This window comes from Erigeron canadensis, chromosome 3 (assembly GCF_010389155.1).
Source record: "Erigeron canadensis isolate Cc75 chromosome 3, C_canadensis_v1, whole genome shotgun sequence".
Taxonomy (NCBI): domain Eukaryota; kingdom Viridiplantae; phylum Streptophyta; class Magnoliopsida; order Asterales; family Asteraceae; genus Erigeron; species Erigeron canadensis.
In genome coordinates, this window is record NC_057763.1 from 40858404 (window position 1) to 40885749 (window position 27346).

Here is a 27346-nt window from a genome sequence, read left to right on the forward strand (position 1 = left end):
ACCTGTGTCCTAGGCCCAATTTTTGAGAAAAAAAATAATTTGTTGATCACCTCAGTCATTATTCACCAAGTTTTTTGTTTGTATATATGAAATGGGCTTCTTTTTTTCTCGACTTGTCCTGGCATTTGTATCTTTAGGACGCATATACGGTTATCATAAGAATAGCCGATATATATACAGATTCATTAGGCGTATTTTATTGGGGAAGGATAATGACAGCCCTTAGGTCTGTCACAACAACCAAGTACAATTTTAATGCATCCATTAGTTTTTACCGACAACCCTAAGGGCTGTCATTAAAAACCCTTTAGTATTTATTTAGTTTTTAGTTTCTATTTCATTTATATGATCTTCGGTTTCCATAAAACATTTGTCTAATGTTGTTGTGATAATGTATAGGGGCAACAATGATCAGGGGTGGCTTATGTGCTCATGATGGTTGCTTTGGCCTTGACATACATTATGCACTAGCTTTTCCATTCTTCTTATATTCCCATCTTTTTATTTATTGGGTTGTATTTTGATGTTCTTTTAGAGTCAACTTAATTTATTCTTTTGTATTGTAAAGATTCATTCATTCTCATTTCCCATTTCTAGCCATTGGTTCATTTCTCAAATTCAGATTTGTTATCATCTGTACTTCCTATTATTATTCTTTATTGAAATTCATATCGTTTCGTTTTATGTTAAGGGTAAACTACAGTAATTATTAATACAATGTTGTCACATAAAATTGCCGATTCTCTGGGTGTCAGATCTCTGATTCGATCATGACCAAGCATCTCGTTCATCGTTTATGGGAACGACGACCATCTGCATCTGTTCCCATCTTGCATTCTATCCCAACCAAGCACCGTTTCCTAAGATCGTCGATCTAATATCGAATTCAATACTTGTCAGTTTAATGACATTCCCTTTTAAGTACAAAATGCTAGAAAGTCAATGAGAAATGCTACCAGGCACCGAAACAAGTAAAAAAATTACTCTAAATTTTTGAAAGGTAAAAAAAAATGAATTTTTAAGAAACTGAACTATGAGATTATATAATGTTCTTAGTTGTCACTTGAGCTTATGTTTTGAATCACAATAATATACAAATATTTGTATCAATGAAATTTGGAATGGATTTATGCCCAAACATTATTGTAAGTGTTTCCTTTGCATATAATGTAAGGTTATTTCAACAAGCCATTTACTATCCCCTCTTCGTTCTGCTCGTTTGATCTGTTCCTTTGGGATTTTTCTTTTGACAATGATTGGCCTGGTGTTAAAACCTGATGAATTGAACATATTTTCTTGATATTAACTTTACTCTGTCTACTTTATCTAAAAAGATTCAACGAAGGTTTTCATGACAAACAATAAATTTTGAAACTTTTCATTCCTTAAGTCTTGTTTTCCTATAATTGTCGCGTTGAAGTGTAGAAGTTTGATATTTGCAACTTCGTAGTTTACTATTGTGTTGTGTCATGTGTGCATTTGAATTGAGTTTGTAGCGTCACGTCATTAAAGAGAACACGTATTTGAACAATTGGCTTCGTTTTAGCTACATGGACATACCACCATAACGATACCTAGATCCTATTTAATCCTGTGACAAAGGCTCATTGATTGAAAACAGCTTAGTTGATCTTATTGACCTACTTATCTTTGGACATAAGTGCGGATCCAAGAATTCAAGAGACAGCCCTAAAATTTGACTAAAAGTTTTCTGACCCAGTTCTATTTTGTATTTCGGGGTTTTGGTGAGGGGCTTGATATATTTGAATTGATGCGTATTAGTAAAAAGATAAATCACTTCGGACTTTTGTTGCGTAGGCGCCTCTTTACCCACCTTAGTTGGCTACATCCGCCACTATATATTAATTCCATACAGTGGCGGAGTTGCTTAAAAGGGATCGGTTGCTTATCGGCAGAGACCAATATAAAAATAACATCGAGTTAACCTTTACAGAAAAATTTATAAAGAAGTTGTGTTAGTTGATGGCCTCAAGCATCCTCTAACTTCCTGTGTTCCGCCTCCAATCGGACACCCAAATAGGCAATAGCACTGTATGCCTGTATAGGATGTCTTATGAGATTGTGTGTAAATGACAAATGTTACAAAGTAGGAGGACATGTTGTGCAAATTTTCTTAAAACAGTTGGAACACAAAAGAGGCAGGCAAACAAACAAACAAGACTGAATTCAGAGGGAGATGAAGAGGCTTGCAAGAAATGGAAGAAGAAAAGAACAAGAATTAATTCCGACGATGACGATAGCGACGACAATTTATCTCTCCCAACCAGCTCCGATTTTCATCCACTTGATACCCAAGGTCAGGTCTTTTCTTTTTTTATTTATCTTTCATTTCCAAATCTATTTAATTTTAGCCTTTATTTTTCATCTTTTCTATATGTATGTATATATTGAAATTACTGATTGATTGAAAGAATGTGGGTGGCAGAGCAAGAGGAGCTTGTTAGGTCATTAGAAAGATCTCAAGCTCAACATCTCGTCTTTGGAGGGTAGATTATTTATGCCATTATTTTAGTATTTTACGCAACATCACACACACACACATGTTATGTATTGATATGTATATGTATATTTTTTTTTTTTTTTTTTTTTTGTAGAGAGTGTTTGCGGGATTGCTTTTTGTTTCGCGGCGTTTCTTGTTTCCTCTATACATGGACAAACAACTATGCCATGGGAATTGGTATGCATTATTACTAAATCTTTCATCAAACATATGTATATAGACTTAGGTTTAGATGAATCTTCACTGAAGCATATACAAATATATTATATATATGTATGTTTCGTATATTACGTTGAGCTTAAATTCACTTAACTCTTTAGGTGCCAAAAAAGGACATCTTTTTATGAAAGGAATTCCAGGAAGACTGGAAAATCATGTTCAATTTGCACTTTTTTAATTAGAAAATTAAAAGAGAAATTCATAGAAATATAAAAACGCTTTACACTTTTTTAAAGGTTGTAAACTCACTAACCATATGCGGCTGGTCCGTTCAGGACCTTGAAGCGATTACTCGGATAGGCAGAGAGTACTCAGATTATAACTTTTATTTTACTTTTAGAGTATATGTAGAACATGTTCGTAGGACATAGAATTCTTCATAGGAATAGGATCCTAGGAATTGAATAGAAGCATTAACAAAATGTGCTAGATCCTTCTAACAGTTTTTGGACCCTTTTTGACCGAGTTAACCTCGAGTTTCGACTAAATTAGCCTATTTTGGTCCGAGCTGACCAAGTTGATACCAACTCACTAAATTTTGAACCGTGTAGCGCTTACTCTGATATTACTCAACTCGTTCGGTCACTGACCTACTAGTGAGTATTCGGCCTTGTAATCAGATACTCTTTAGTAAAGCAAAGATTTCTAGTCCAGTGCTCAAAGTCTCAAACCCCTTTGTCCCTCAAGTCAAGGGGAGGGAGATTTTTTTGGAATCAGATTTTTACAACACTGCTTTTTGTTTTCTGCAACCCTTAACTTCTTAGGAAACTGGATTTTGCAACTATCTATGAATATTATGTAAATATTTTGTGCAATAATGACATTATATTATGACAGCGTTACCATGCCTACTTCATGAACGAGATTGAGTCATGGATTGTGATTGCTGCAGGTATTGCCATGCTTCTAACTTTGTTTTATCTTCATAGCCACCTGTTATATTCCAGACCATTGAACTAGAACCACAATTTATATTTTTGCTATTCTTTGTTTTTTAGATCTGCATAGTCAACATTTATGGGTTATAATGTCTTAAGGAAAATTAGTAGAAATTAACGTTTTATAAATTTACATTTGTAAAGAGTACAGATCACATCTCACCATTTATGATAACAGGTACAAATACTTGCATAATTATCACACCCTTTCTTTTCACCGACCATACAATTGAAACTTTGAACTGAATATGATGACCAAAGAACAGTATAAAGTTCCAAGTTGTCCCTTCTTTCTTTAACGATGCCACCATCCCCATTCTCTTATGAGTTCTGTTTAAAGGTGGGTAGTTTAGACTTTAGACCCATTGGCCATTTATTATGAATGTCAGCTTCGGTTAGGATCAATTTCAAATGGGCCAAATCAGTTGATTAAGCTACAAATGAGACGGCCAAATGGGTTGAATGGCCCTTGAAGCTTCTTATTAATGTATACGACCTTCTAATTCTCTTCATACGAATATATTGATTACTATTATATTATAGTAATATATATGTTATCATACTTATAATAAGATATGCTGCTATTTCTTTTTGAAATGGACAAAATTTTGTGTATGTGTCCACCCAACCCAACCAACACGGCCCGTTTTTTCTGTTGTGAAGTTCACCTATCTATACCCAAACTAGTTTTGACCCTCTGCACAAACCAGTCCCTCTAGTCTTATTCTAAAGTATGTTGACTAGAGTAGTCACGTAGTACATTACATGGTCACAGTAGATTTCACCAGTTGATGCTTTGAGCAGAGAAGTAACAAATTTATTATATTTAACTGTCTGTCAAATCTGGTCAATTTAACCCCAAATCTATCTTCTCTTAATTTATAATCCATTTTGAATCACTTGATCCGCAACTAACTTACTCTTGCCCCATGAGGTTATGATAGATCATATTAAGAAAAGTTCCCCCTTGAAGTTACCTACTTACCTATTTGCACATTGGTATTAGTACAACTAAATTAAAAATGGGTCTGCGAGCCTGCACTCTGCATGTATCTTTTTCTTTTCTTTTTTCTGAGGGTATTCTAGATATCTTAGAAAGTAGTAAAACGTTTTTTTTTTATGTTTTTCTTTCAATTGCAACCATTAGATTGCATTTTGTAATTTGTTACGATCGATATCTCACATTCTCACCATCCACTTTTTGATAGACTGGGTGGCAGTTTTAGTTTGTTCATTGGCCATTGCTGGCTTGCTTCATAGCTCACGATCTCATCGACAATGGCTTTGGTCCTCCTGCTGCATTGGTGTTTTGCTAGCGGTTTTCTGGTTATATAATATGCTCAGTATGACGCCTTGCACATTTTTCACTTATGCACTCTTTATAGTTTACACACTATCAAGAACTACAAAGACACTACACCAGATGTGGGAAGTTGGTTGGTTGGGTTGGAATGTTGGATAACAGGTCAAAATGGGTCTTGTCGGGCCAATTCCCCCATACTTTTTTTGAAAAATATTTTAGATGGTCAAAGTTCATTCCACTATATAGAAACGGTCGTTGTACAATAATCTCTTCTTTCGATGCATTAATTTAGGATATTCTTTAAATGTTGTATACATGTTGGGATACTTTGTATGCTCAGCAATTCAACCTATTTAATGCGTTTCTGATTTTGCTAATTACCTTTCCCCCATTTTGACCCCTTTCCGATAAAATATACCCAGATTGGTGCATTCACTAATTAATGGGTTTAAATATCCAATTTTACATCATACCTCGTTGTCTTTGTTATATTTGAATGTCACAAGTTATTGTCTGGCTTGTAGGTTGCCAAAGTTTCGATGGGATGTTATATGGCTTCCTTTAGGTCCCTTGAGGTACCATTTTCCTTCTTGTTTTCTCGTCTTTTTGTGTTCTGTTTGTTTGTATACCATATTTTAGGACAAATGCAAATATTTAATTTCTGAACGAACAAATTTTCACTCATGTAGTGGAGCTGGGTTTTGCCTCTATGTGGACACTCTTCTAAATGATTCATCCGAGGAAGTAAAAAACTCAGAGGCTATATGTACGCTTACAAAGCCCGTTGACTCGAACTATGATCCGCAAAAGAGATGATTCGCAATTTACAGTAGTCCAAGGTAGTCGACCTGAGATTGTTGAATTTGTTTAATTAAAGGCACAATTCCAATAGAAAGTGTTGTTAGGATCATGTTTCACGTTTGAAAGACAATTTTGTATACTATGTAGATGGAAATAAAGAGCGAGAGTTTGTTTCCTGTAGCTTGCTTAAATAACCGACTTCTTTTCTGTTCTGTTTTTGTGCTCACCACTCACCAGTCTTTCCTTATAAACCAGTTTTTAAAGCTATTAAACTCTAATATCAACCTTATAATGAACACAAATGTTTGTTGATCAACATTTCTATCAACTTTTTGTTTTTCATGTGTAAAAATGAAGATGTTGATGGATATCATTTGGTAGATTTGCAGTAAACATTAAGTATTATTCAAGAAGTGACACTTTCAAGAAACAAGCTTCTACAGTTACAGCACTTTAACATGCAATCAAATTAGCTACTTTAAATGATTAATAAGATGTATATGTGAGAAATTCAAAAGCAAGAACAGGCAAACAGCTATAAACACAACGTCATAATCTTTTTCTCAAAACATGAACATGAGTATCAAATTCTTTCATCACATGCAACATATTGAAGGTTCTAGATACCAAAAGGTGAACTTACTGAAAATGTAACACTACAATCATAATAAAGGTACCAAAGATCAAAAACCAAACTCGAAAAGCAATCTCAACTGCATATTTCAAGAAGATACGATTTGATGAACTAATCTTCATCATCAATGATTTTGGTGCCAAGACCCTTCAAACCTTCTACTGGAATCTCTGCAACAGTGACTAGAGAGTAGAGTTCTTCCTTAGCATCTTCATCATCATTCCTCTTGCGAGCAATGCGAACTCTGACTCTTCTTGGGACACTTCTGATTCCACGGCTCCAAATTTGTTTGTTTAGTTTGACATCCACTCTCACATCTGTTGTTCCCATGGCTTTCTGTGCAAACTTCTTGATCTCCTTGATTGCTTTTGGTGCCTTCTTCTTGAAAGTGCTGTTAACAAGAACAGCCACATTAAAAGTAGACCATTTTAGTACTACAATAATTTCCCTAGACGCATATAGATTGCAACTTTAAAACAGTTACGTTCAACCAGGTCATATGGGTCAAGTTAAAAAATAAAACATAAATGTGAAACAGGTCAAATGGGAGGAAAAAGGTGTCCAAGGTTAATTAAAACACATAACAATCCAAAACTACTTATGATTACAGTTTGAAAAGGCTGTAACATCCATATATGTAAATTCAAAGACACCCTAACATGTCCACCATTTACCAATGTATTCATAAATGTGAAACAGGGCAAAGAAGGAGAAGGTGTTATAAGTCCAAATATATAGAATTCAAAGATAACCCTAAACGTCTTTACCATTTACCAATAGATTCAGCTCCTGACCAACTATGGCAATTCCAATAATATAAGTTGGATAACACTAAGCGAAGCATGCAGCTCCAACATAGACATAACAAACATGAATGATGCAAAGCCCAATAAGAATAACCAGATGAATACTAACCCTGATTTGTGTAAAAAGGGCCATACTTTATGGATCATTTTCAGATTAAAGAAGGTAAAAGGAAATGAGTAAAACTGTTTATAACTTGCTACTTATCCCACAGGTGTTAACAAACTCCAAGATTACTTTGACGAAAGAAACAAAATCAGTATTTCAAAGTCCAATGAAATGCAAGTATTTCCATTTTTACGAATATAACATGTTAGCTTACTATGGCATCCACCTTCGAAATTCTTCATGATCAGGAAACTTGTCTAGCTGACAGTCCTTAAATACGAATCAAAACCGAACTAACAAGTGACTTTTCATTTTTAGAATGCAAAAGTAAAGTCAGATTTCAAAAAAGTCATGAAATTAATGGATACTAGGTGAAAATAGATGTTTCATTTTACAAAATTAACTAGATTAAAATAAAATTCGAACTTTGTAAAGATGCCTTAGTAAAGACTATCAGGCTTTCACCTCATCTAAAACAAACATGTCAGTACTCAGCATGACTGAAACTGGTTACAGAACTACAAGTATCAAAGCGTCTAACTGGTGAAGACACTGGAAGCTTAATGCATATATATTATTATAAGAATACAAGGAAGAACTATAGTTACTATATATTAAATGGTAATATAAACTCGCTACCGAACTCAAAACGCATCCACGAAGATCAAATGAACATGTGAATCAAAGCACGCATTGAATCATAAATACATGTCCAAACAGACAGGAAGCAAATTGTCAAACAACCCTAGTGACATAGTATTAAAACACAATGCAACAAAAAGACATTGAAAATTTCGACAAACCTATGTTATTCCATAACCTAAAAAACACAAAACCAATAATTTGTTTACATTCATCTTAAAACCAACTACTATACCAATCATATAAACAAATAATAAACATCAATGAAAATTCTCTACTTCTTTTTAAATCAAAAACATTTCACATTTTCACATTAAAAATATAAAATATAAAAAACTTTATAAAACAAATAACATAACCCACCACTGTAAAAAGTACAAAAAAAAAAAAATGTAAAGTAAAAGGAGTAAAAAAAATACCATCCATGAGACGCTTGTGGATTGATGGTGTACTCTCTAGTCACAACTTCTTCCTTTCTTCCCTTAGTCTTTTCCACCATTTTCTTTTTCTTTTTTGCCTTACCTGTCAAAAATTATAACAATTTTTAAAAACATAACATGACATATACAATCCTGTATGTATATATTTTAAAATATTTATGAGAGAAAAAAAAAAAGGAACCTGATTTGGTTTTGAAATCTGTAGCAGAAAGATGAAGATGGAAGAGGCGCTCAAAGGTTGATGATAAATATATATGTAGTATATAATTATGATTATATAAAACCCTAATTCACTTTTGGGTTTATGGTCTTATTTTTCTATTTTTATGGGCCTTCAGTTTGACCCGATAGATTAAGACCCAATCCAAGCCTTTTAGCCTCTTTCGCCTTTTGCTCAACTTTTATATTTATTATAATCAACCTAATTGGTGTGCTTAAAAATATGGCTAATAGTAAGATGATGACATGTGAAAAAATCAGTGAGCAAAATTAGAAAAGAGAATCAGTGGAATCCATATTAAAATCTTAAGGTTTAGGTGGATTTTTAGGCATATGAGTTAGATTGATTAATCAATTTCCTTTATTTATTTATCTTGTATATGATTTTTGAAACAACTATAAAATGTTAGAGTTAAGGTTTAAGAGTAATGATAAATAGACCTAAAAAATTGTCATATATATATGATCATGAACAAATATTTAAAAGACTAGTTTATTTGAAACCTTTTAGAGTTTTTCGAACTATAAGCGTGTATTTGGTTGCAGAAATGTGTTTCAAATTTTTCATTTCTATTTTTTAGAAAAAAAAGGGTTTTCATTTTCTGAAAAACAAATAAAAATTTTTAAAAGGAAAGGCGTTCTAGTTAGAAAACTAGAAACATGTTAGAGATGTTAGGGGAGAGGGGGAAGAATGGAAAATGAAAATGTAAAACAAGAAAAGATATTTTCAAGTTTTTCATAAAAAGGTGAAAAACATTGTTTTGTGTTTTCTTGGAAACAATTTGGAAAACTAAGATTAGAATGCAGTTTTTGTTTTCCATGTTTTCGTGGAAAACGAGGGTGTTTTTCTGCAACCAACCCAAACGCACCCTTAAGTTTTTTCTAAAATTTTGTATGCTAGCATAGCTAATCTCTATAATCCGATGGATTAAGATTTAAGGTGTTAAAAGCCACTACCAAACGAGCAAACACTGCATATTGTATCAAAAGAAAACAAGATCAAAATGTCAAACAAACATGGGGATCAAGAGAATAGTAAACACTAAAAAAATTTCTAGCTAAAATGAAGCATCTTTTCAATATTGCAAATGACTCCAATGTTTTTTATTTGCATGCTTGTTAACGGAATATGAATTCAATGATCAGAATTACTAACTTGTAATGTTTTTACCGACAATATAGATACAAAGTATTTTAATTTTAAAGTTTAAAATGTCCATACTACTCGTAAACAAATTAACCAACTTTTTTTCTCTCCAAGCAAACCAACAACACACACCATAAAAAAGTTATTCTCTCTGCTTTTCAATTCTAGCACAAGAGACCCTTTAGCTTTGTTTCCTTTGAACTTATATAGCAAAATGTTGTAAAATGTAAAAGAAATCTTTTACCATATAGAGTAAAAGTAAAAGAAATTTGTCGGAGATTCCCCACTTCAATAATACACTTTGAAGATTGAATATCAAATAAAGTTCACAAATCGATCTATGTACTTGAAAATCACCATCTAGATACATATGTTCCAATTTAATTAAGTTTTATGTTTTTTTCATTCAACAAACACTATCTCTAATTAATGGCTCCTACTAGTGCCGATGTTATATGCATGTAGATTCGATTAAAAAGTCAACCAACGAATCATCATCTTAGACGAACTTCTTGATAGATTGTACCATATATGTATTATTTGCAAGCTAGGAAGGGAGAGCAAAGATGTCACGAAGAAAAATCTCAAGTACTTTCGATGGTATCACAATCTTATTCGTTGTTGCCTTGCTAGCTAGTGCTCTTGTTGATGATGTTAGCCAACCTTATCCATGCAATAGAGCCGATACTTAAAAAGTTTGCAAGAAAGTGAAGAAACTTATACGACAATACGTACGTAAAAGGTCATAGAGTTGGGCCATGTAAGCAATATAAAAATACGGTATTAATTTACTTAGGATAGCATGAACATGAACAAGTTATCTTAATGTAATTAACACTTACGGTGAACAGACCCTAAATTTCAAGTCATCTAAAATAAACCACGATGCATACATATTCTACTGTTAAATTTAAGGTCTGGTTCACCTAAGTGCTTATTACATTGAGATAACTTGTTCATGTCATGCTATCATAAGTAAGCTAATAGCGTATATTTTCCGTGTGATTTCTTATGGTAATTCGACCCAACAAAACTTATTGATTGCTAAAACTTGCGAACTCACCAACCATGTGTGTTAACTTTTTTAGTATCTTTTTAGGTGCGCAAGTGAATCGAGTTAGAGGTGACTAAGGAGAGTAGCATGGTGACCATGTAGCAAACTCAGACCTTAGGACTCGTTGCTGCTTTAACCATTTATCTTATTTTGTATCCTAGCATAGCTAATCACTAAATCCGAAGCTTGAAGGTATTAAAAGCCACTACCAAACAAGCAAACACACCATTTAATTTGTATCCGAAGAAGCAAGATCAAAATTTCAAAACAAACACGGGGATCAAAGAGAATAGTAACACTACAATAAAATTTCTAGCTAATTAAATGAAGCATCTTTTCAAAATCTGCAAATGACTCCAATATTTTTTTTTGCATGCTTGTTAATCGGAATATGAATTCAATGATCAGAATTACTAAACTTGAAATGTTTTTACCAACAATATAGATACAAAGTATTGCGAACCAACTACACAATAATAGAAAAGTTATTTTCTCTTTGCTATCTAATTCTAGCACAAGAGAATCCATAATTATCTCTTCTACTTTTAACTTATATAGCAAAATTTGGTACCCTTTCACTTTCTATTTCTTTTTATTTATTTCTTATATAGCAAAAATTGTACCCTTCAGGGCCCGCCTGCATACGGGCAGGCTGGGCGACAGCCCTGAGCAGAATGTAATTAGGGGCATAAGTTTTTGAGGTCCATCAAACTAGATATGAACATGTTTCAAGATCTAGAGTTGTTATTAAACAAATTTCGGATTTCAGTATAACTAACAATGGTTTATAATATAATATGTTTGATTTTGTTACGGTGAAGTTTAAAATGAAAATTGAACTTGAGTTTGTGTTTCAATGGAGGTTTCTTAGATGGGTTTTGGCGAGACAAGACGCACAGTACAATTTTCGTTTCTCTCTCCCTCTTTCTTTCTATTTTTCTAAAACCCTTTATGATAGCCAAAACGTTAATATTAGTCCCTAAACCATGTTACTCTCTTTATTCCAGAAAGCATGAGAGGTATATACACCCATATGCTATAGTAACTTAGTAAGTACCTATTACCATACAAATTCAAACCCTCCGTACAGCCTACAAAAAGTGTTGGGGATGATTGTAAAAGAATTGAACCAAGCAAGGTGAATAATCGGACATTTTAGCAAGAATTTCATTTCATCTTCATGTTTTTTCCTTAAAAATGAACCAACAAACTAACAGACACAAATGTTAACAAAACATTGTTTGTGAATGAATAATGAAAGCACGAGTCGTCTAGTAAGATAAGAGTTAAACTTTACCCATCTCTATAATAGTACGTTATTCATTTTATGTGTTTTTGAAAAATTAAACTTGATAAAAAGTTGATTTAACATAGAAATTCACAAGACCAGTCTATCACGCTTTTTTTCTTATTTACTTAATAACTAATTAATAGTTAAGAACTTAAACATTCAGTGAAATTTCAAGTTTCTTTTTTACTTAATAAACTTAATAGTTAAGACTTAAACATTCGTCAAATTTCATGTTTCTTTTTTACTTAATAACTTGATAGTTAAGAACTTAAACATTCGGTCAAATTTCATGTTTCTTTTTTTGACTTAATACAAAAAAATAACCGTCAATTACCTATATTTTATTTAATACATACAAACATTCTTAATGCATTCAATCACTTATAACTTAGCACTTAATAATTAAAAGAGTTATGAACTTATTTTCGTTAAAAATTTCCATAATAACCCCACAAGGCTTTTATGACATGAGAGTAATAGTCGATTTATTTAAGACCTGTGGTTGAAAATTGGAGTTAATGATATATTTTTGAGTTTGTTTAGAAAGGGAGTTGATAACATCTCCTATATAGACTTTACCAATTATACGTAACCCCCAATTTTATATAACTCTCTGAATTCTAAAGGGAGAATTTTATATTTACCCAAAAAAACACACTTAATATCATATTTACCCAACTTTTATTAAAAATTTCATATTTACCCAATTTTAATTCACATTTTATAAAATCTACCCAATCACTTACAAATAATTTATAACAAATTTATATCATAATTCCCTATATGCCTCTAAAAAAATAACTGAAATAATGTATCCGAATTTGACTTCTTATGCTAAGCAGATGTCCCACAGATGTGAATTATATAAGATTACAAAAATATATTAATAAGCAATAAATAATATGAGTTTCAATTTTCATTTACTATAGGAGACCTTTGTATATGTAACCTAAAATTTGATGATACAGCCAATCATAAAACACAACTAAAATGCATTATATCCAAACAAATGTACCGATTTTCGTTTTAGAAAAACAACTACTTAATCCATATTTTATTTACTTTAATATTGTCAAAAGTCATGCAATATCATTGAGTAAGTAACATTACGTGATTCGTGAGATGCAAAGTTCAGGCAAAAAACTATTATAAATGGTTTAGATGCAAATTTTAATGGTCGTAGGTCTTTGAGGGATCATTGAGATGAACAGTATTAATAATCTTTTCCACTGTCATGAAAGTATAAGCGTTCTGCTAATTGACGATTTGGCGGGAGTGTTTTCTTTTTCCGCTCATATAAGGGTATATCAGTGATTATGTTATTATGGATAGTATAAATTATATATAGTTTTAAACATAAAATAATTTATGATTTGGGTAGATTTGATAGAATGTGAATTAAAATTGGGTAAATATAAAATTATAGTAAAAGTTGGGTAAATATGATATTAGGGTGTGTTTTTTAGGTAAATATGAAATTATCTCAATTTTAAATACATAAGAAAGGTAACATTTCCACTTAATGAATAATGAAAATGAAAGAAAAATATGAGGCAGGCCGAAAGAATGATTGAGCAAAAGCCAGCAACCGCATGTAACTCATCGCCCCCCCATTCCATCCTTTTATCGATACAATCGAAATTGTTGATAAATACATCTTTTAATAAAATAACAAAGAATATAATAATAATCTTATATAGATTTATTCCGCCATTCATATGAATGAATGAGTGATATTTGTTCGAGTAAAAAAATAGAATATAAATGGCTGCTTCTTGTTATCCCCCACTCAAATTCAACAATACGTTTATACGCCGTCCAAATCTTTCTTCAAAATCCCTAACCCCATTTCCTAAATCTAAACAATTCCAATATTTTCTTCTTTCAAAATCTTGTCATAATAATAATAATAATAATAATAATAATAATAATAATAATAATAATAATAATAATAATGAAGCAGCTGCTCGATTCCGTTACTCACCACCACCGCTCAAAGCAGCTTTCACTCAGACCATTGTCTCCAGGGCTGATGCTCAAAACCACTTTCCAGATGACCTTCCTTTTCAGGTCATTGTTTTTTTTTTTTAATCATTCTTTTATTTGTTGTTATTGCTTTTATCATATTTTATGGGTATCGAAAATTAAGGAACAAATACGACTAGTTTTTAAGTTGCTGTGATGATGAATCTTGATATTTGGAATCGGTGATATATAAAGTATGAATGTCTGTAGGTTAACAAAGACGGTAGCTTTTTGAAAACGGAAATGAATCTGCAGAAATCGAGTCAGTTGACTAAGCGGGTTGTGTTTGGACTTGGAATCGGGGTTTCCGCGGGTGGAGTCGTTCTAACGGGAGGATGGGTATTCTCTACGGCTTTAGCTGCTGTCGTTTTTGCCGGTTCAAGGGAATACTTTGAACTTGTTAGGAGTCGCGGCATTGCTTCCGGGATGACTCCTCCTCCACGTTATGTCTCTCGAGCGTGTTCTGTTATTTGTGCTCTCATGCCTTTATTCACTCTGTAAGATTCCACGTATAGTTGCTTATATCTTCTTGGATCGTAGATTTCTCGTATCAACAAAAAAAAAAAAATTCAGTGCTTTAGCTATTATGATGGTTGCCCTGATTGTGATATGACATTTGCTTAATCCATACATACATGCTTGTATCACATATAAGTTCAACATCCAAGACGTAGAACTCAATGTGTTTCTATTGACTTGCCAAAGGACATGCCTTGCCCTCTTCCTATCAATAATGCTTTGCTAATTGCTACATAACCTTAACAAACACGCTTTCTTTGCTGTGGATTACCAAACCCGACATCCTGTAGAACCAAGCTGGTCATTCATACTTAATGAACAAGTCTTTTGTAGCAGATAATAGCATCTTATATGTTATGATGTGAACTTGTGAAGTTAACGTTTTATTATTCTCACTGAAATACTGAATCATGCTCAAATTACCTTGTTATAATAACCATACCATGCTATGTTGTTTAAGCACTGGTGCACTAAGAAAGTCTCATCCCTTTGTTTAGGATAGTTAGGTTCTCAATGTGGTACGATAATCTTAATCTAGGAATACTTCTCATGCATAATGTCAAGTCTTTGGTTGATAGTTTGTTCACTGAGGGGCACCTTAACATTCATGACATTCTAATTGTCTGCATCCCATATGAGATCATTGTGGTTCCTTCGTATTTGTGTATACAACATAAATCTGCCCAACCCCCTATGGTCTGCTTATGCAGTTATGCATTGTCCTTGTAATGTGCACCGGGCTGAATCCAATGAATCATTTGTCAACAGGATATTGAAAACCTACCGCTACCCCCACCACCACCACAAACACACTTGCACACACCAAAACCACTCAAAAAAGAAGTATTCAAATAATAGAATTTTTGTTGAAATCTAAAGCATTTAACAACCTTTTAATGTATTACAAGCATATACCTTATGTGAAGTCATTCTTTTTTGGTGATCATTATGTTTATTGTGTTTTCAGATACAGGGGTCAAATTGATGTTTCTGTGGCATCAGCAGCCTTTGTCGTTGCTATGGCATTACTGCTACAAAGGGGAAGTCCACGTTTTTCCCAACTCAGCAGTACGATATTTGGCCTGTTTTATTGTGGTTATCTTCCTTCTTTCTGGGTTAAACTTAGATGCCGTTTGCTAGCACCTGCCTTGAATACTGGTAAGTTCAGCAGTTTCTTATGCTTATTAAATTACAATGGTTAAAGGTTAATATATCTGTTTTTCGACTTGCTAGTTACATTGGTAGAAATTTTCCAAAACTTGAATCAGTAGTTTATTTAGTATTTTGGTTCATTGTTAGACATATGCTACTAATAGAGATATTGCTTGGTCAATGAGCATTTATTGTTACCATATACAAGAACTTCGGAATCAAAAACATCTAAATATTTGGCAATTTTCCACTCTACTTAGCCCTTGAATGTTATTTATTAGTTACAGTCGTTTCACCTGTTATTGTTCCAGACAGTATTCCTTCATTTGTTTTTCTGCACATGATGGCATTTTGTATGATTTTACTAATCCATATTGTATCTTCAAGAGGAGTGGGAGCTACATGGCCTATACTTTTAGGTGGCCAAGCTCATTGGACGGTTGGTCTAGTAGCCACATTGATATCAATCAGCAGCATAATAGCAGCAGATACATTTGCTTTTGCTGGTGGCAAGGTACATTACCTTCCTTTAAATAGTCGTACTTTGTTTGATTTAAGATATTTATGTTATAATTTCACGTCAGGCATTTGGTCGGACACCACTTACCCGTATTAGTCCCAAGAAAACATGGGAAGGAGCGATTGCAGGCTTAGCAGGATGCATAGCCACCTCTGTATTGTTGTCAAAGATCTTTTCTTGGCCAACTTCTATACTCAGGTAATTACAGAACTGAATGTGTTGCGTGGGTTGGTTAATGGGTCAAAGCAATTATTTTTTTTAGATAGTTGGTTTTACATATATGATTACAAAAGTTTTTCCTTTTCGGGAAATGATAAATCCTCCTAATAAATAGCCTAATAATACTCCTAAAAGCCTTAAATCAATACAAGTGTAATTCACTCATTCTCTCTCCTAATCTCAACCTTTAATTCCACCAAGTGTCATGATCACATAGTTAGGAGGATTAATCATAAATACTTGGTAGAATACATTTGGGTGACTTGGACCTGTATCCTCCAAGAAATTTAATCTGTGTTTTGCCCATTTGATATAGTATTTCATAAACTTAGTGCATCCATTTTAAATATATAGGGTCAAAGTTGCCATATCTACTTACATTTTTGGCTATATTTCCACCCTTCAATGCTTGCTAACATTTGCTCTTATGTACCAGTGCTATAGGTTTTGGTATCCTGAACTTCTTTGGCTCTCTTTTTGGCGACCTTCTTGAGTCAATGATCAAAAGAGATGCTGGTGTGAAAGATTCAGGATCACTCATCCCCGGTCATGGTAATTAATCTTTTATTTTACGTATCTTATTGTATATATGAATAATTTTTACTTTATTATGAAAAAAAACGAAAGGATGTAAGGACATGTTTAGCCAGTCAATGAATCTACGTTGACCAAAATTTAAAATGACAGAACATATTAAGTATGAAATTGAATGATTTGCCATGTGCAAACACATGGCTTGTCTCCCATTCTTGTGAGATTACTTCATTTGCTTTTTTCATAATTTCTTTTCCCATATACACAATGCAGTGCCATACAATACATTTTAGATCCTGCTACACTAATTTTGTTTTCATCTATTTGAAGAAAGTTACCTTTGTTGTGTTTACCAAATTCAAATTTACAATGATCTTGTAATATCTATATTGTAAAAAAAGGAGGTTTTCTATATATGAAGACACCTTAGGTTAATTTTGACCCCTTTGACCCTATCCATATGTATCCGTTCAAGTTTGAGAGAAGAATAGTAACTCAAGTTGAAATGTTCATAAATGTGTCAAAATTGCCACATCTATGCAATTTCATTTTAAAGCTTACTACCGGTTTAGTGGTATCTAGTATATTCAAACATAATCACGTACAGAATATATATAACATAGTATTCATGATCATGTCGTTCAGAGAAAAGTACTCATGCACAATTTTGCGTATTATGTTATTAGATTTTTGCATGATATGGCAATATCTTATGCAGGCGGTATACTAGACAGGGTGGATAGTTACGTTTTACAGGTGCGCTAGCTTATGCATTTGTGCGCAACCTACTGCCCCTTTATGGAGTTTGAATTCAATTAATTTCGTGAGTAACCATATGAGTAGGCCAACACATGACGTATCTGCTAGAATTGGTAGAGACGAGGATTTCAGCTTGCAAAAGGTAAGTAAGAAATACATATACAATTTAAGTTTAATGTTTAGAGGAACATGTATGAGGAAAGAATGTATCGTAGTTTCATTTACAAGATGGCACAGTTTTATAGTATATATTTTGTTCGACTATTGCCTAATAATGTGATCAATAATTTAGCTTTATAGAGGTATCTTTAGTGTGAAGACCGCACCAGAAATGGAAATCAATTGGTTCCCCATTGGCCCATGTGTATGTTGGGTCATGCCATTTTTGGGTAGAGCATAGCCCAAAGGACAAGTATCAATAATTGCTGGACTTTCCTTTTTTATATGTCAGTTCTAAAGCGGGATAAACATATGGAAACACTCCTGTCAAATGAAAAAGTGTGAAAAGATGACATTTACATAAGTATCATGTGAAAATTACCATGCTTATATCATGAATTAATGTTAAAGATACAAATGTGCAAAAATTCAAGAAGGTATCAATAACAAGTTTACTAGTTAAAATGGTTGTTTAGTCTCTTTGTTAAAAGACACGCCCTCCTTTTAACAGGTTGGTTATTTGGTGTACTTTGTTAATGTAAATCAATATCTTCGTAGAATTGCAAACTTGATCTATAATATTACTAGGGCGATTAACCGTTTTACCAAAAAATAAAATAAAAATTAGATAAAGTCATCAAATAAGACGATGTCACTAAAAAAATAAAAATACAAGTCTACCGTACAGTTGCAACAGTTTTTTGGCCCGCCTAAATATTTTGTGATCCGAATGTCACTATCTCAAGGAATGTTATAAAGTTATAAAGATGTGATTGTGGGAATAATGTACAGAGTTACATATGCACTCTTTCGTCAAACCCATTGAACAAAAAATTTAAACATGATTTAATGTAATTTAGTATAAACATGATTTTATTCACAAATATTGATGATTCTAATTATGAACAAACTAAGCAATCTGGAATTTCCATGTATGTTTGTTTTTGTGAATTTAGATATCAGATTGAAGTGAGTGGGGGGAGACCACTGGAGGTGTCTTTTCTTGATATTGAGGGGCCTACAAAGGCTTGAAATGCTTAGGAGCGTTTGGTTATAGAAAATATTCCTTGTTTTCCATTTTTGTTTTAAGAAAACATGAAAAACAGAAAACGCGTTCTAATCATAGATTTTTAAGAATGTTTTCTAAGAAAACAAAAAACAAGGTTTTTTATTTTTCCATAGAAAACTTGAAAACATCTTTTTCTTGTTTTTTTATTTTCCATTTTCATTTTCCAATTCATTCCATTCCCTCCCCTCACAACTCTAACATGTTTTCTAGTTTTCTAATTAGAATGTATTTTCAAAATTTTTATTTGTTTTCTAGAAAACAAAAACCCCTTTTATTTTCTAAAAAATTAAAAATGAAAAACTAAAAAACATTTTCTACAACCAAACGCGCCCTTAAATTTTTAGGGCACTTTTGGAAAACATAATCTAAAATATGTGATAGGAAGGAATGCGTTGTTTTAAAGCCGCTTTCATCTAAATCATATATATCAAATTATTCTCCCACTCAATAACAAATCAATTTTTTAGGTATTGTCATATCTTGAACTTGAATACCGTTGTTTGAACTTAATTGGTTAAAGACTTAAAGTGATTGTGGAGTATGATAAAATCTTGACGATGGGGCAAAATTTCCATGTTTGTTACAGTATATATGTTACGTTCCATCGACTAATTAACCACATCAAAAAGTCTTGCATACTTGATCAATTCTGTTGACCATTGAAAAGTTTGAGAGGAAATCACCGCTACTACTATATGTGCATACATATTGGTAGCTTAATGGTGGAGACCCGCAACATAAAAGCAAAGGTTAAGTATTTACATTCCTACATGATATTCCTTCAATGATATTATCACACGCGATTCATTTATTTTTATATATATTGGTTACAACTTGCAAGAACAGTCTATTGTGAGGAAAATAAAACTAATGGATCGGGTGTCCGGCCACATATAGCCATATTGGATTTTAAATATGTATTTAGATATATATGAGGAGCAATCAAATAAGAACGGTTTTAAAATAATAATCGTGAGAACACTTAAAAAATATCATTTTGATACATAATAGTCCATAAAACTAACATAGTGGTTAACTAATTATCATTATTTAAGTGTTTAACAACACATTGATCCGTTAAAATTGAAAAAATCACGTATTTTGTTGGATGCATCATTTTGATGAATATGCATCCAAGATGCACAAAACAAAAAACGTAATTTTCTCGATTTTGACGGATCAATGTGTTGTTAGACACTTAAATAATGATAATTAGTTATGCACTATGTTAGTTTTATGGACTTTTAATGCATCAAAATGATGTTTTTAAGTGTTTACACTGTTCTTATTTTAAGACTGTTCTCACCGGAATGTTATAGGTTCAAGTTATTTTATAACCACTTATTTTAGGACCAATTTTAGGGTGTTTTTTTGTAACTTACACACCACCATGATCATCTTCGACCACCACCATGATCATCTCCGACCACCACCATGATTTTCCGGCCACCGCGTCACCAAAAAATCATGTGTAAGTTAACTTACACATGATTTTCCGGTGGGCCCGTCGCCAGAAAGTCTTAATGTTTTTACAAAAAAATTTCGTATATCGTAATAGATGATGATGGTGGTGTGTAAGTTACAAAAAACGTATGTCCTAATTGGTCATAAAATAAAAGTTAGTCCTAAAATAACTCACCCATATATATATATATATATTTATATATGTATATAACACTCCGGTAAGAACACTTTTAAAATAAGAACGGTGAAAACACTTAAAAGCATCATTTTGATGCATTAAAAGTTCATAAAACTAACATAGTGCTTAACTAATTATTATTATTATTTAAGTGTTTAACAACACATTGATCCGTCAAAATCGAAAAAATCACGTTTTTTTTTGTATATTCATCAAAATGATGCATTAAACAAAAAACGTGATTTTTTCGATTTTGACGGATCAATGTGTTGTTAAACACTTAAATAATGATAATTAGTTATGAACTATGTCAGTTTTATGGACTTTTAATGCATCAAAATGTAGTTTTTTAGTGTTCTCATTTGTTCTCATTTTAATCTGGTTCTCATTCGATTGTCACCCTATTATATATATATATTATATATATATAGGGTAACACTCCGGTGAGAACACTCTTAAAATAAGAACGGTGAGAACACCTTAAAAACATCATTTTGATGCATTAAAAGTCCATAAAACTAACATAGTGCATAACTAATTATCTTTATTTAAGTATTTAACAACAAATTCATCCGTCAAAATAATCATGTTTTTTGTTTTGTGCATCCATCTTGGATGCATATTCATCAAAATGATGCATCCAACAAAAAACGTGATTTTTTCAATTTTGATGAATCAATGTGTTGTTAAACACTTAAATAATGATAATTAGTTATGCACTATGTCAGTTTTGTAGACTTTTAATGCATCAAAATGATGTTTTTAAGGTGTTCACACTGTTCTTATATTAAAACTGTTCTTATTTGATTATCCCCCTATATAGGGTAACACTCCGGTGAGAACACTCTTAAAATAAGAACGGTGAGAACATCTTAAAAACATCATTTTGATGCATTAAAAGTCCATAAAACTAACATAGTGCATAACTAATTATCTTTATTTAAGTGTTTAACAACAAATTCATCCGTCAAAATCAAAATAATCATGTTTTTTGTTTTGTGCATCCATCTTGGATGCATATTCATCAAAATGATGCATCCAACAAAAAACATGATTTTTTCAATTTTGATGAATCAATATATATATATATATATATATATACACACATAATAAAATAATAGTTATCCTGACTTTTTAAAGTCATCCACCTCAAATTAAAATTATCTCTAAACATGTCACATAAGATTTATCCTACATGGCATCTCCATATTTTTTTCACACTAATAGAATTCATTAAATAATATAATATAATTATACATATATTTTAAATATGGCATATAGAAAAAGCATATATATATACAATTTATATTTATATAAATCAAACATATATAAAAAATCACGACTAACCTTGCATGACATTTTTAACCTTTTTATTTTAATTATAAACACTTCATAATTCATGACTCATAATCCATGATATTTTATTACATTTTCTAATATTATTAGGTTATACACGACCAAACAATTTTGTTGTTTCTCCTTCGTTCTCTTGGCCGAAACCTTAACCAAAATTGGATATTGTAGCCACAAAAAATGTCTATTTTATAATGATAATAGTAGTTATTTTGAGTTTTACGAATGAATTTCTTGATTGTTGGAGATGAAATACTTTATTTCCTAATTGTGTTTAGGATTATTTTTTCCCGTCACTACATAATGTTTTTTCTCCATCTTTTCAGCATAACTGAAAGCAAAAACTATAATGATTTTCTCTTATTTATCTTATTAGTTTTTTACTTATTCGTATTGTATTTATGTGTATTTTATATGACTAAATTTTTGTCATGCTTAGTTTTTTTACTTTGTATATATTATTTCGTTTGATGAATATATACATATCATGCTATATTATCGATTTACGTTTGATTTGTTGATGATATCAAAATATCTTAGGTTAAATGTTGGTGTGTAATCAATATAGTAGGTTTAGTGACTGTGATATCGACATGTCAGAAAAGACAAAAGATGACCAGAGTAATCCATGAATTAACCATTAACTATAACATAATCAATTTCAACATAATAAGCCTATAGAATAGCTATTTATTAATGCATAAATTAACCTTTTTAACTAGCCGTGCGCGGGGTAAAATATCTAGTTATATATATATATAAAATTATTGGTGGACCAGAAAGAAATTATTGACCTTGATATAACCCTTTTTATATCGGAGTAAATTCATAGACATATGTGGATTAGTACAATTATTGGCATATTCAGGATTCCAACCAGCTATATCCGATCTTGGTGGGCCTTTCACCCCTCTTCTGTCAGTCTTTGAAGTTTCCTTTCTTTGAAAACCAAGGAAGGAGGATCGCTAACCCAACTCTTTGAATCTCTAACTAAGCCTGTTCCTCGAGTACCGCAGAGCCCAAAATCGGCACGAATATGTTCTTTTTTTTCTTTGCTTTAATCTTTCATAAGTCAATAGTCAATTTCCCACGGTCAAGCTTAGTGGAGCTCCTAGTCCGACAAGCCGTAAATCTATCCACTCGTGTAGTTTTAGGCCGCAGATGTCTACTTTTTCTTTAATATGGAATTCAAATCAGATCCTAGAGTTTAACCACTTATATATATATATATATATATATATATATATGAACATTGTCATTACAAATTTTCTTATTTTTGAATTTTATTATGATCTTTTTTAGAAAATTATATAAATATGTTAACGTGGTGTGTTTGTATTAGTTTGTTTCATAATAATTATTTTATAAGGATATATGGAAGTTATCCGTTCAAAAGACTGGGCCAAACTAAAACCACGAGAAACCATATATTAATAATTAATAGTAACAAAGATATATGTAGAGAGAGAGACATTGGCTACATAATGTGTATCTTTCTGCAAGGCAAAAAGGGTACAAGCAAATCTTGATGTTCATTTTTAAAATCTTAATTATAAATGGCGCCACATATATAATCCCCACACTCTTTGGGGGCTTCTTCATGACAAAAGTTGTGAACCTCCACCCTCAAAAAGTTGATTATAATTAATACTTTTTATAGAAGCTAGGGTGATTTTCTGATTTTTCTCCAGGGCATGTAAAAAGTGTTATGCTTTTTTATATGGGGCTTTCTGTATAATGCATGCATGGAACAAGATGCCTTGATGCTCTCTTTTTATGAGGAAAAAAGGTTGTTACTACTTTTTTTTTTTCCAGAGTAAATCTTGATTTATATAAACAATATCTTTACAAAACAAATTTATACAATATATTACAGCATATATACGCTACTTTATACACAGGAACTTATAAGTTATGTAGATACAGATCGATGACAAAATAACTAATCAGACTGTTGGTCTTATTGGTTTTGCTCAAAGTTTAATTAAAGCATAATTAATGTTATACTCGGATTTAATCAGCAAGCAGGCTAGCTAGCTAGGTTGGGTTGAGTTTAGCGATGATCGATTGATCCACAATTCCACAAACATTTTTTATCTATAAAATCACAAAAAAGAAAATCTACATGCTAGCTAGTAATACTTTGCAAATAATAATATTAATAAACTGATCCAAAGTTACACATATAACAGTAAAATCTAATCTGAAAATACATATCCTTTCTTTCTATGCTTTTTTTAGGGAGGGGTGAAGGAAGGCCTCTTTCCAATTATCAAAAGAAAAAAAAAAGGTTCTTTTTCTAATAATCCTTTATTGCTTTCGCTTTCTTTTTCTTTGCGCTCATGTCCGATTTGGCATGCCAGACTTACTTTTAAGGAAATCAAACTTTGCCCAAAAACAATTTGATTTACATTGAGAAATTAATTAAACAAATGACACGTACGTACTAAGGAGTAGTTTTTTTTTTTTTTTTTGAAAAAACGTACGTACTAGTTTAAATTAATTTAATTTAATTTAGTTGGCTGAGGCATGGACATTATTTAAAATGATTCTTTAACATTGTTAATTGATTGATTAAAATGAACCGGCCGGTTAAACTAGACAGATTGGGTCAGGTATATTAATTTGTACATGACATATATCTATAGACAGTCAAAAACATTAGACAGAAGAGAGAGCTGCCAAACAGGTAAAATTTTGACTGATATACAATGGGCCAAAATCCGCTACCCCTATATACATACAGTAGTCCCTAACCTTTCCATTACACAAAGCACAAAGAGTCCTATTTGAGTCAATCTTTTTAGACCATTCGTAACCGTTCATCTTTTCATCTACGCTTTTTCATGCCATCTCAGCATCACATTCTCATTTCTTTCTCTTTCCATTTTTTCCTTTAACCATTCACCTATCATTTGGTCTCCATTTTTATTTTATACCTCACAATGTAGCCAATCAAAATTAACAAAATAACACAAATAATATAGATAAATTAAAGTGGACCCACATCAATCCTTTCACCTAGGCTAAACCTTTCATCTATTTTTCATTCACCTTCTCCTATCACCTATATACCTTAACATTTCACCTATCTATTATCTCCATTCACTTATACTCTTCACTTTCCCTTTAAGAATGGTCTTAGAGGGATCACGGACTTTTTTTTTTGTAGGCACCCTGCATCTTATAGATCAAAACATTATGGTTGTAACTTAAAGGGAAAATGTTATATGATGTTAATATAATGTCAAAAAGTCGCCCTGATTTATAAAGTTTGTGAGAGAAACATCATATATATATATATATATAGTTGATTTTTAAGCTATGGAGTATATTATTATTAGACTTCTAAGGGACATGCTATGCTTTTTCAAGTACGTGTCTATTCAATTGGAGTTAACGTACGCACATAAGCTTATTGATTCGGCTAAATACGAAAATACAAAACCAATTTCAGAACCATATATATATTAATATTAATATATTAATATATATATATATATATATATATACACACGCAATGAGAATTATGTTAAGTTGCTATATAATGCTTACCTTGAACTAAGCAAGTTAATTTGATCACAAGGCCTTAAATAGTCATTAACAAACAACAGTGACCTAATTAAGTAGCCACATTCGGTTGTAGTTGAGCCGTACGTTGTTAGTGAATAATCAAAACAAATTAGATCTAAATGTTAACTAAATGCAAACCAAATAGACGAATAGTTATACTTGCATATTGAATTACGAATGGTATTTACCTATATACTAAAAAGGGAAATGATTAATCCTCTTAACAAATTAACTTAAAAATTCTCTTAACTATTGAATGATAACATGTGAAAAAATCAGGGGGCAAGATTAGGAAAGAGAATTAGTGGATATCACATGTCACCTTCTTAATGTATTAGGAGGATTATTAGGCTATTTGTTTAGAAGGATTTATCATTTTCCATACTAAAACTAACTCGATTTTACAAGTTTTTAGGCATAATGTACAACTTCTGATCATTACAACTTCTCAAGTAGAATTTACAACTACTATAGCGTAAACAAATACGAGTACATAGATAAGATACATGCTTCCACAATTCTATCTCAAAATCGGCACTCTCACATGGCCGGAGGCTGAAGTATGGTAGCTAAAAGTTGAAGTATCAAAAAATAAAGGGATAAGTGCCCAGAAATGCAGTCAAATAATGCTCAAAAGTTATTGTGTGCATGAACTCTAGGTCAGCTTTTTTGTGTTCATGAAACTTGAAGTTTTGGTTATTGTGAACATAAAACGTATGTGGGACCGGTTACTTTTACGTTGACCTGTTGACTGCTTACGTGACATGCACACAATAACTTTTTGGGATTAGTTTATGCATACAATTAAAAAAAACATATTATTTTTTTTCAAACTCGCCGGAAACCGCAAATACTCGCCGGAAAACTTAAAAATCTGATTAAACCTTCATTTATTCGAATTAGACCACGAAATTCGCACCAAAATGCTCAAAAATCAACCGCGAACAAACCCTCAACAAAAATTAAACCGATTGAGACTCGCCGGAAAATTCACCAACTCGCCGGAAAAATTAAAATCACCATAACTTTGTTGTTTATTCGAGTTTCGACTTGAAACCAACACCAAACTGCTCAAAATTGTTGTCCGAAACTCGAAGAAACAACAAAGTTATGGTGATTTTAATTTTTCGGAGAGTTGATGAATTATCCGGCGAGTCTCAATTGGTTTAACTTTTACCGAGGGTTTGTTCGTAGCTGATTTTTGAGTATTTTGGTGCCAATTTCGTGGTCTAATTCGAAGAAACGAAGGTTTAATCGGATTTTTAAGTTTTTCGGCGAGTATTTGCATTTTTCAGCGAGTTTGAAAAAAAATAATTTGTTTTTTTAATTGTGTGCATAAACGAATCCCAAAAAGTTATTGTGTGCATATACTAATCCCAAAAAGTTATTGTGTGCATATACTAATCCCAAAAAGTTATTGTGTACATGTCATGTAAGCAGTCAACGGGTCAACGTGAAAGTGGTGACCGGCTAACTTTTGACCCGGTCACTTTTGCATGCTATAAGACACAATAAACCTGACCTAAAGTTTGTGCACACAATAACTTTTGAGCATTAGTTGGCTGCATTTTTGGGTACTTATCCCAAATATAAAAGACTACTTGCTAATACTTTTATTTGTACAAGTTTTATCAAGCATGGTACAAGTTTATACCATGGATTTGAGACGAGCCTGCAACCATAACTCTTTAATCAACAATA

At 32.1% G+C, this 27346-nt stretch overlaps 1 protein-coding gene, 2 long non-coding RNA genes and 1 pseudogene across 3 annotated transcripts; 3 read left to right on the forward strand and 1 right to left on the reverse strand.

Annotated features, from left to right (window-relative positions):
• Nucleotides 1–2644: 2644 nt before the first annotated feature.
• Nucleotides 2645–5015, forward strand: LOC122594440. The gene is made up of 3 exons (XR_006323001.1): nucleotides 2645–2698; nucleotides 3578–3632; nucleotides 4887–5015. It is a non-coding gene; the product is annotated as an uncharacterized LOC122594440 (long non-coding RNA).
• A 444-nt stretch (nucleotides 5016–5459) lies between these two features.
• LOC122594441 lies at nucleotides 5460–5958 on the forward strand. The gene is made up of 2 exons (XR_006323002.1): nucleotides 5460–5556; nucleotides 5671–5958. It is a non-coding gene; the product is annotated as an uncharacterized LOC122594441 (long non-coding RNA).
• A 569-nt stretch (nucleotides 5959–6527) lies between these two features.
• Nucleotides 6528–7570, reverse strand: LOC122592142 (60S ribosomal protein L31-like). The gene is made up of 2 exons (XM_043764349.1): nucleotides 7458–7570; nucleotides 6528–6864 (listed from the first exon to the last, which is right to left on the reverse strand). Exons 1-2 carry the CDS (start codon nucleotides 7568–7570, stop codon nucleotides 6528–6530), a joined length of 450 nt encoding a protein of 149 aa, XP_043620284.1.
• A 6108-nt stretch (nucleotides 7571–13678) lies between these two features.
• On the forward strand, nucleotides 13679–18146 carry LOC122592950 (annotated as a pseudogene).
• Nucleotides 18147–27346: the final 9200 nt, after the last annotated feature.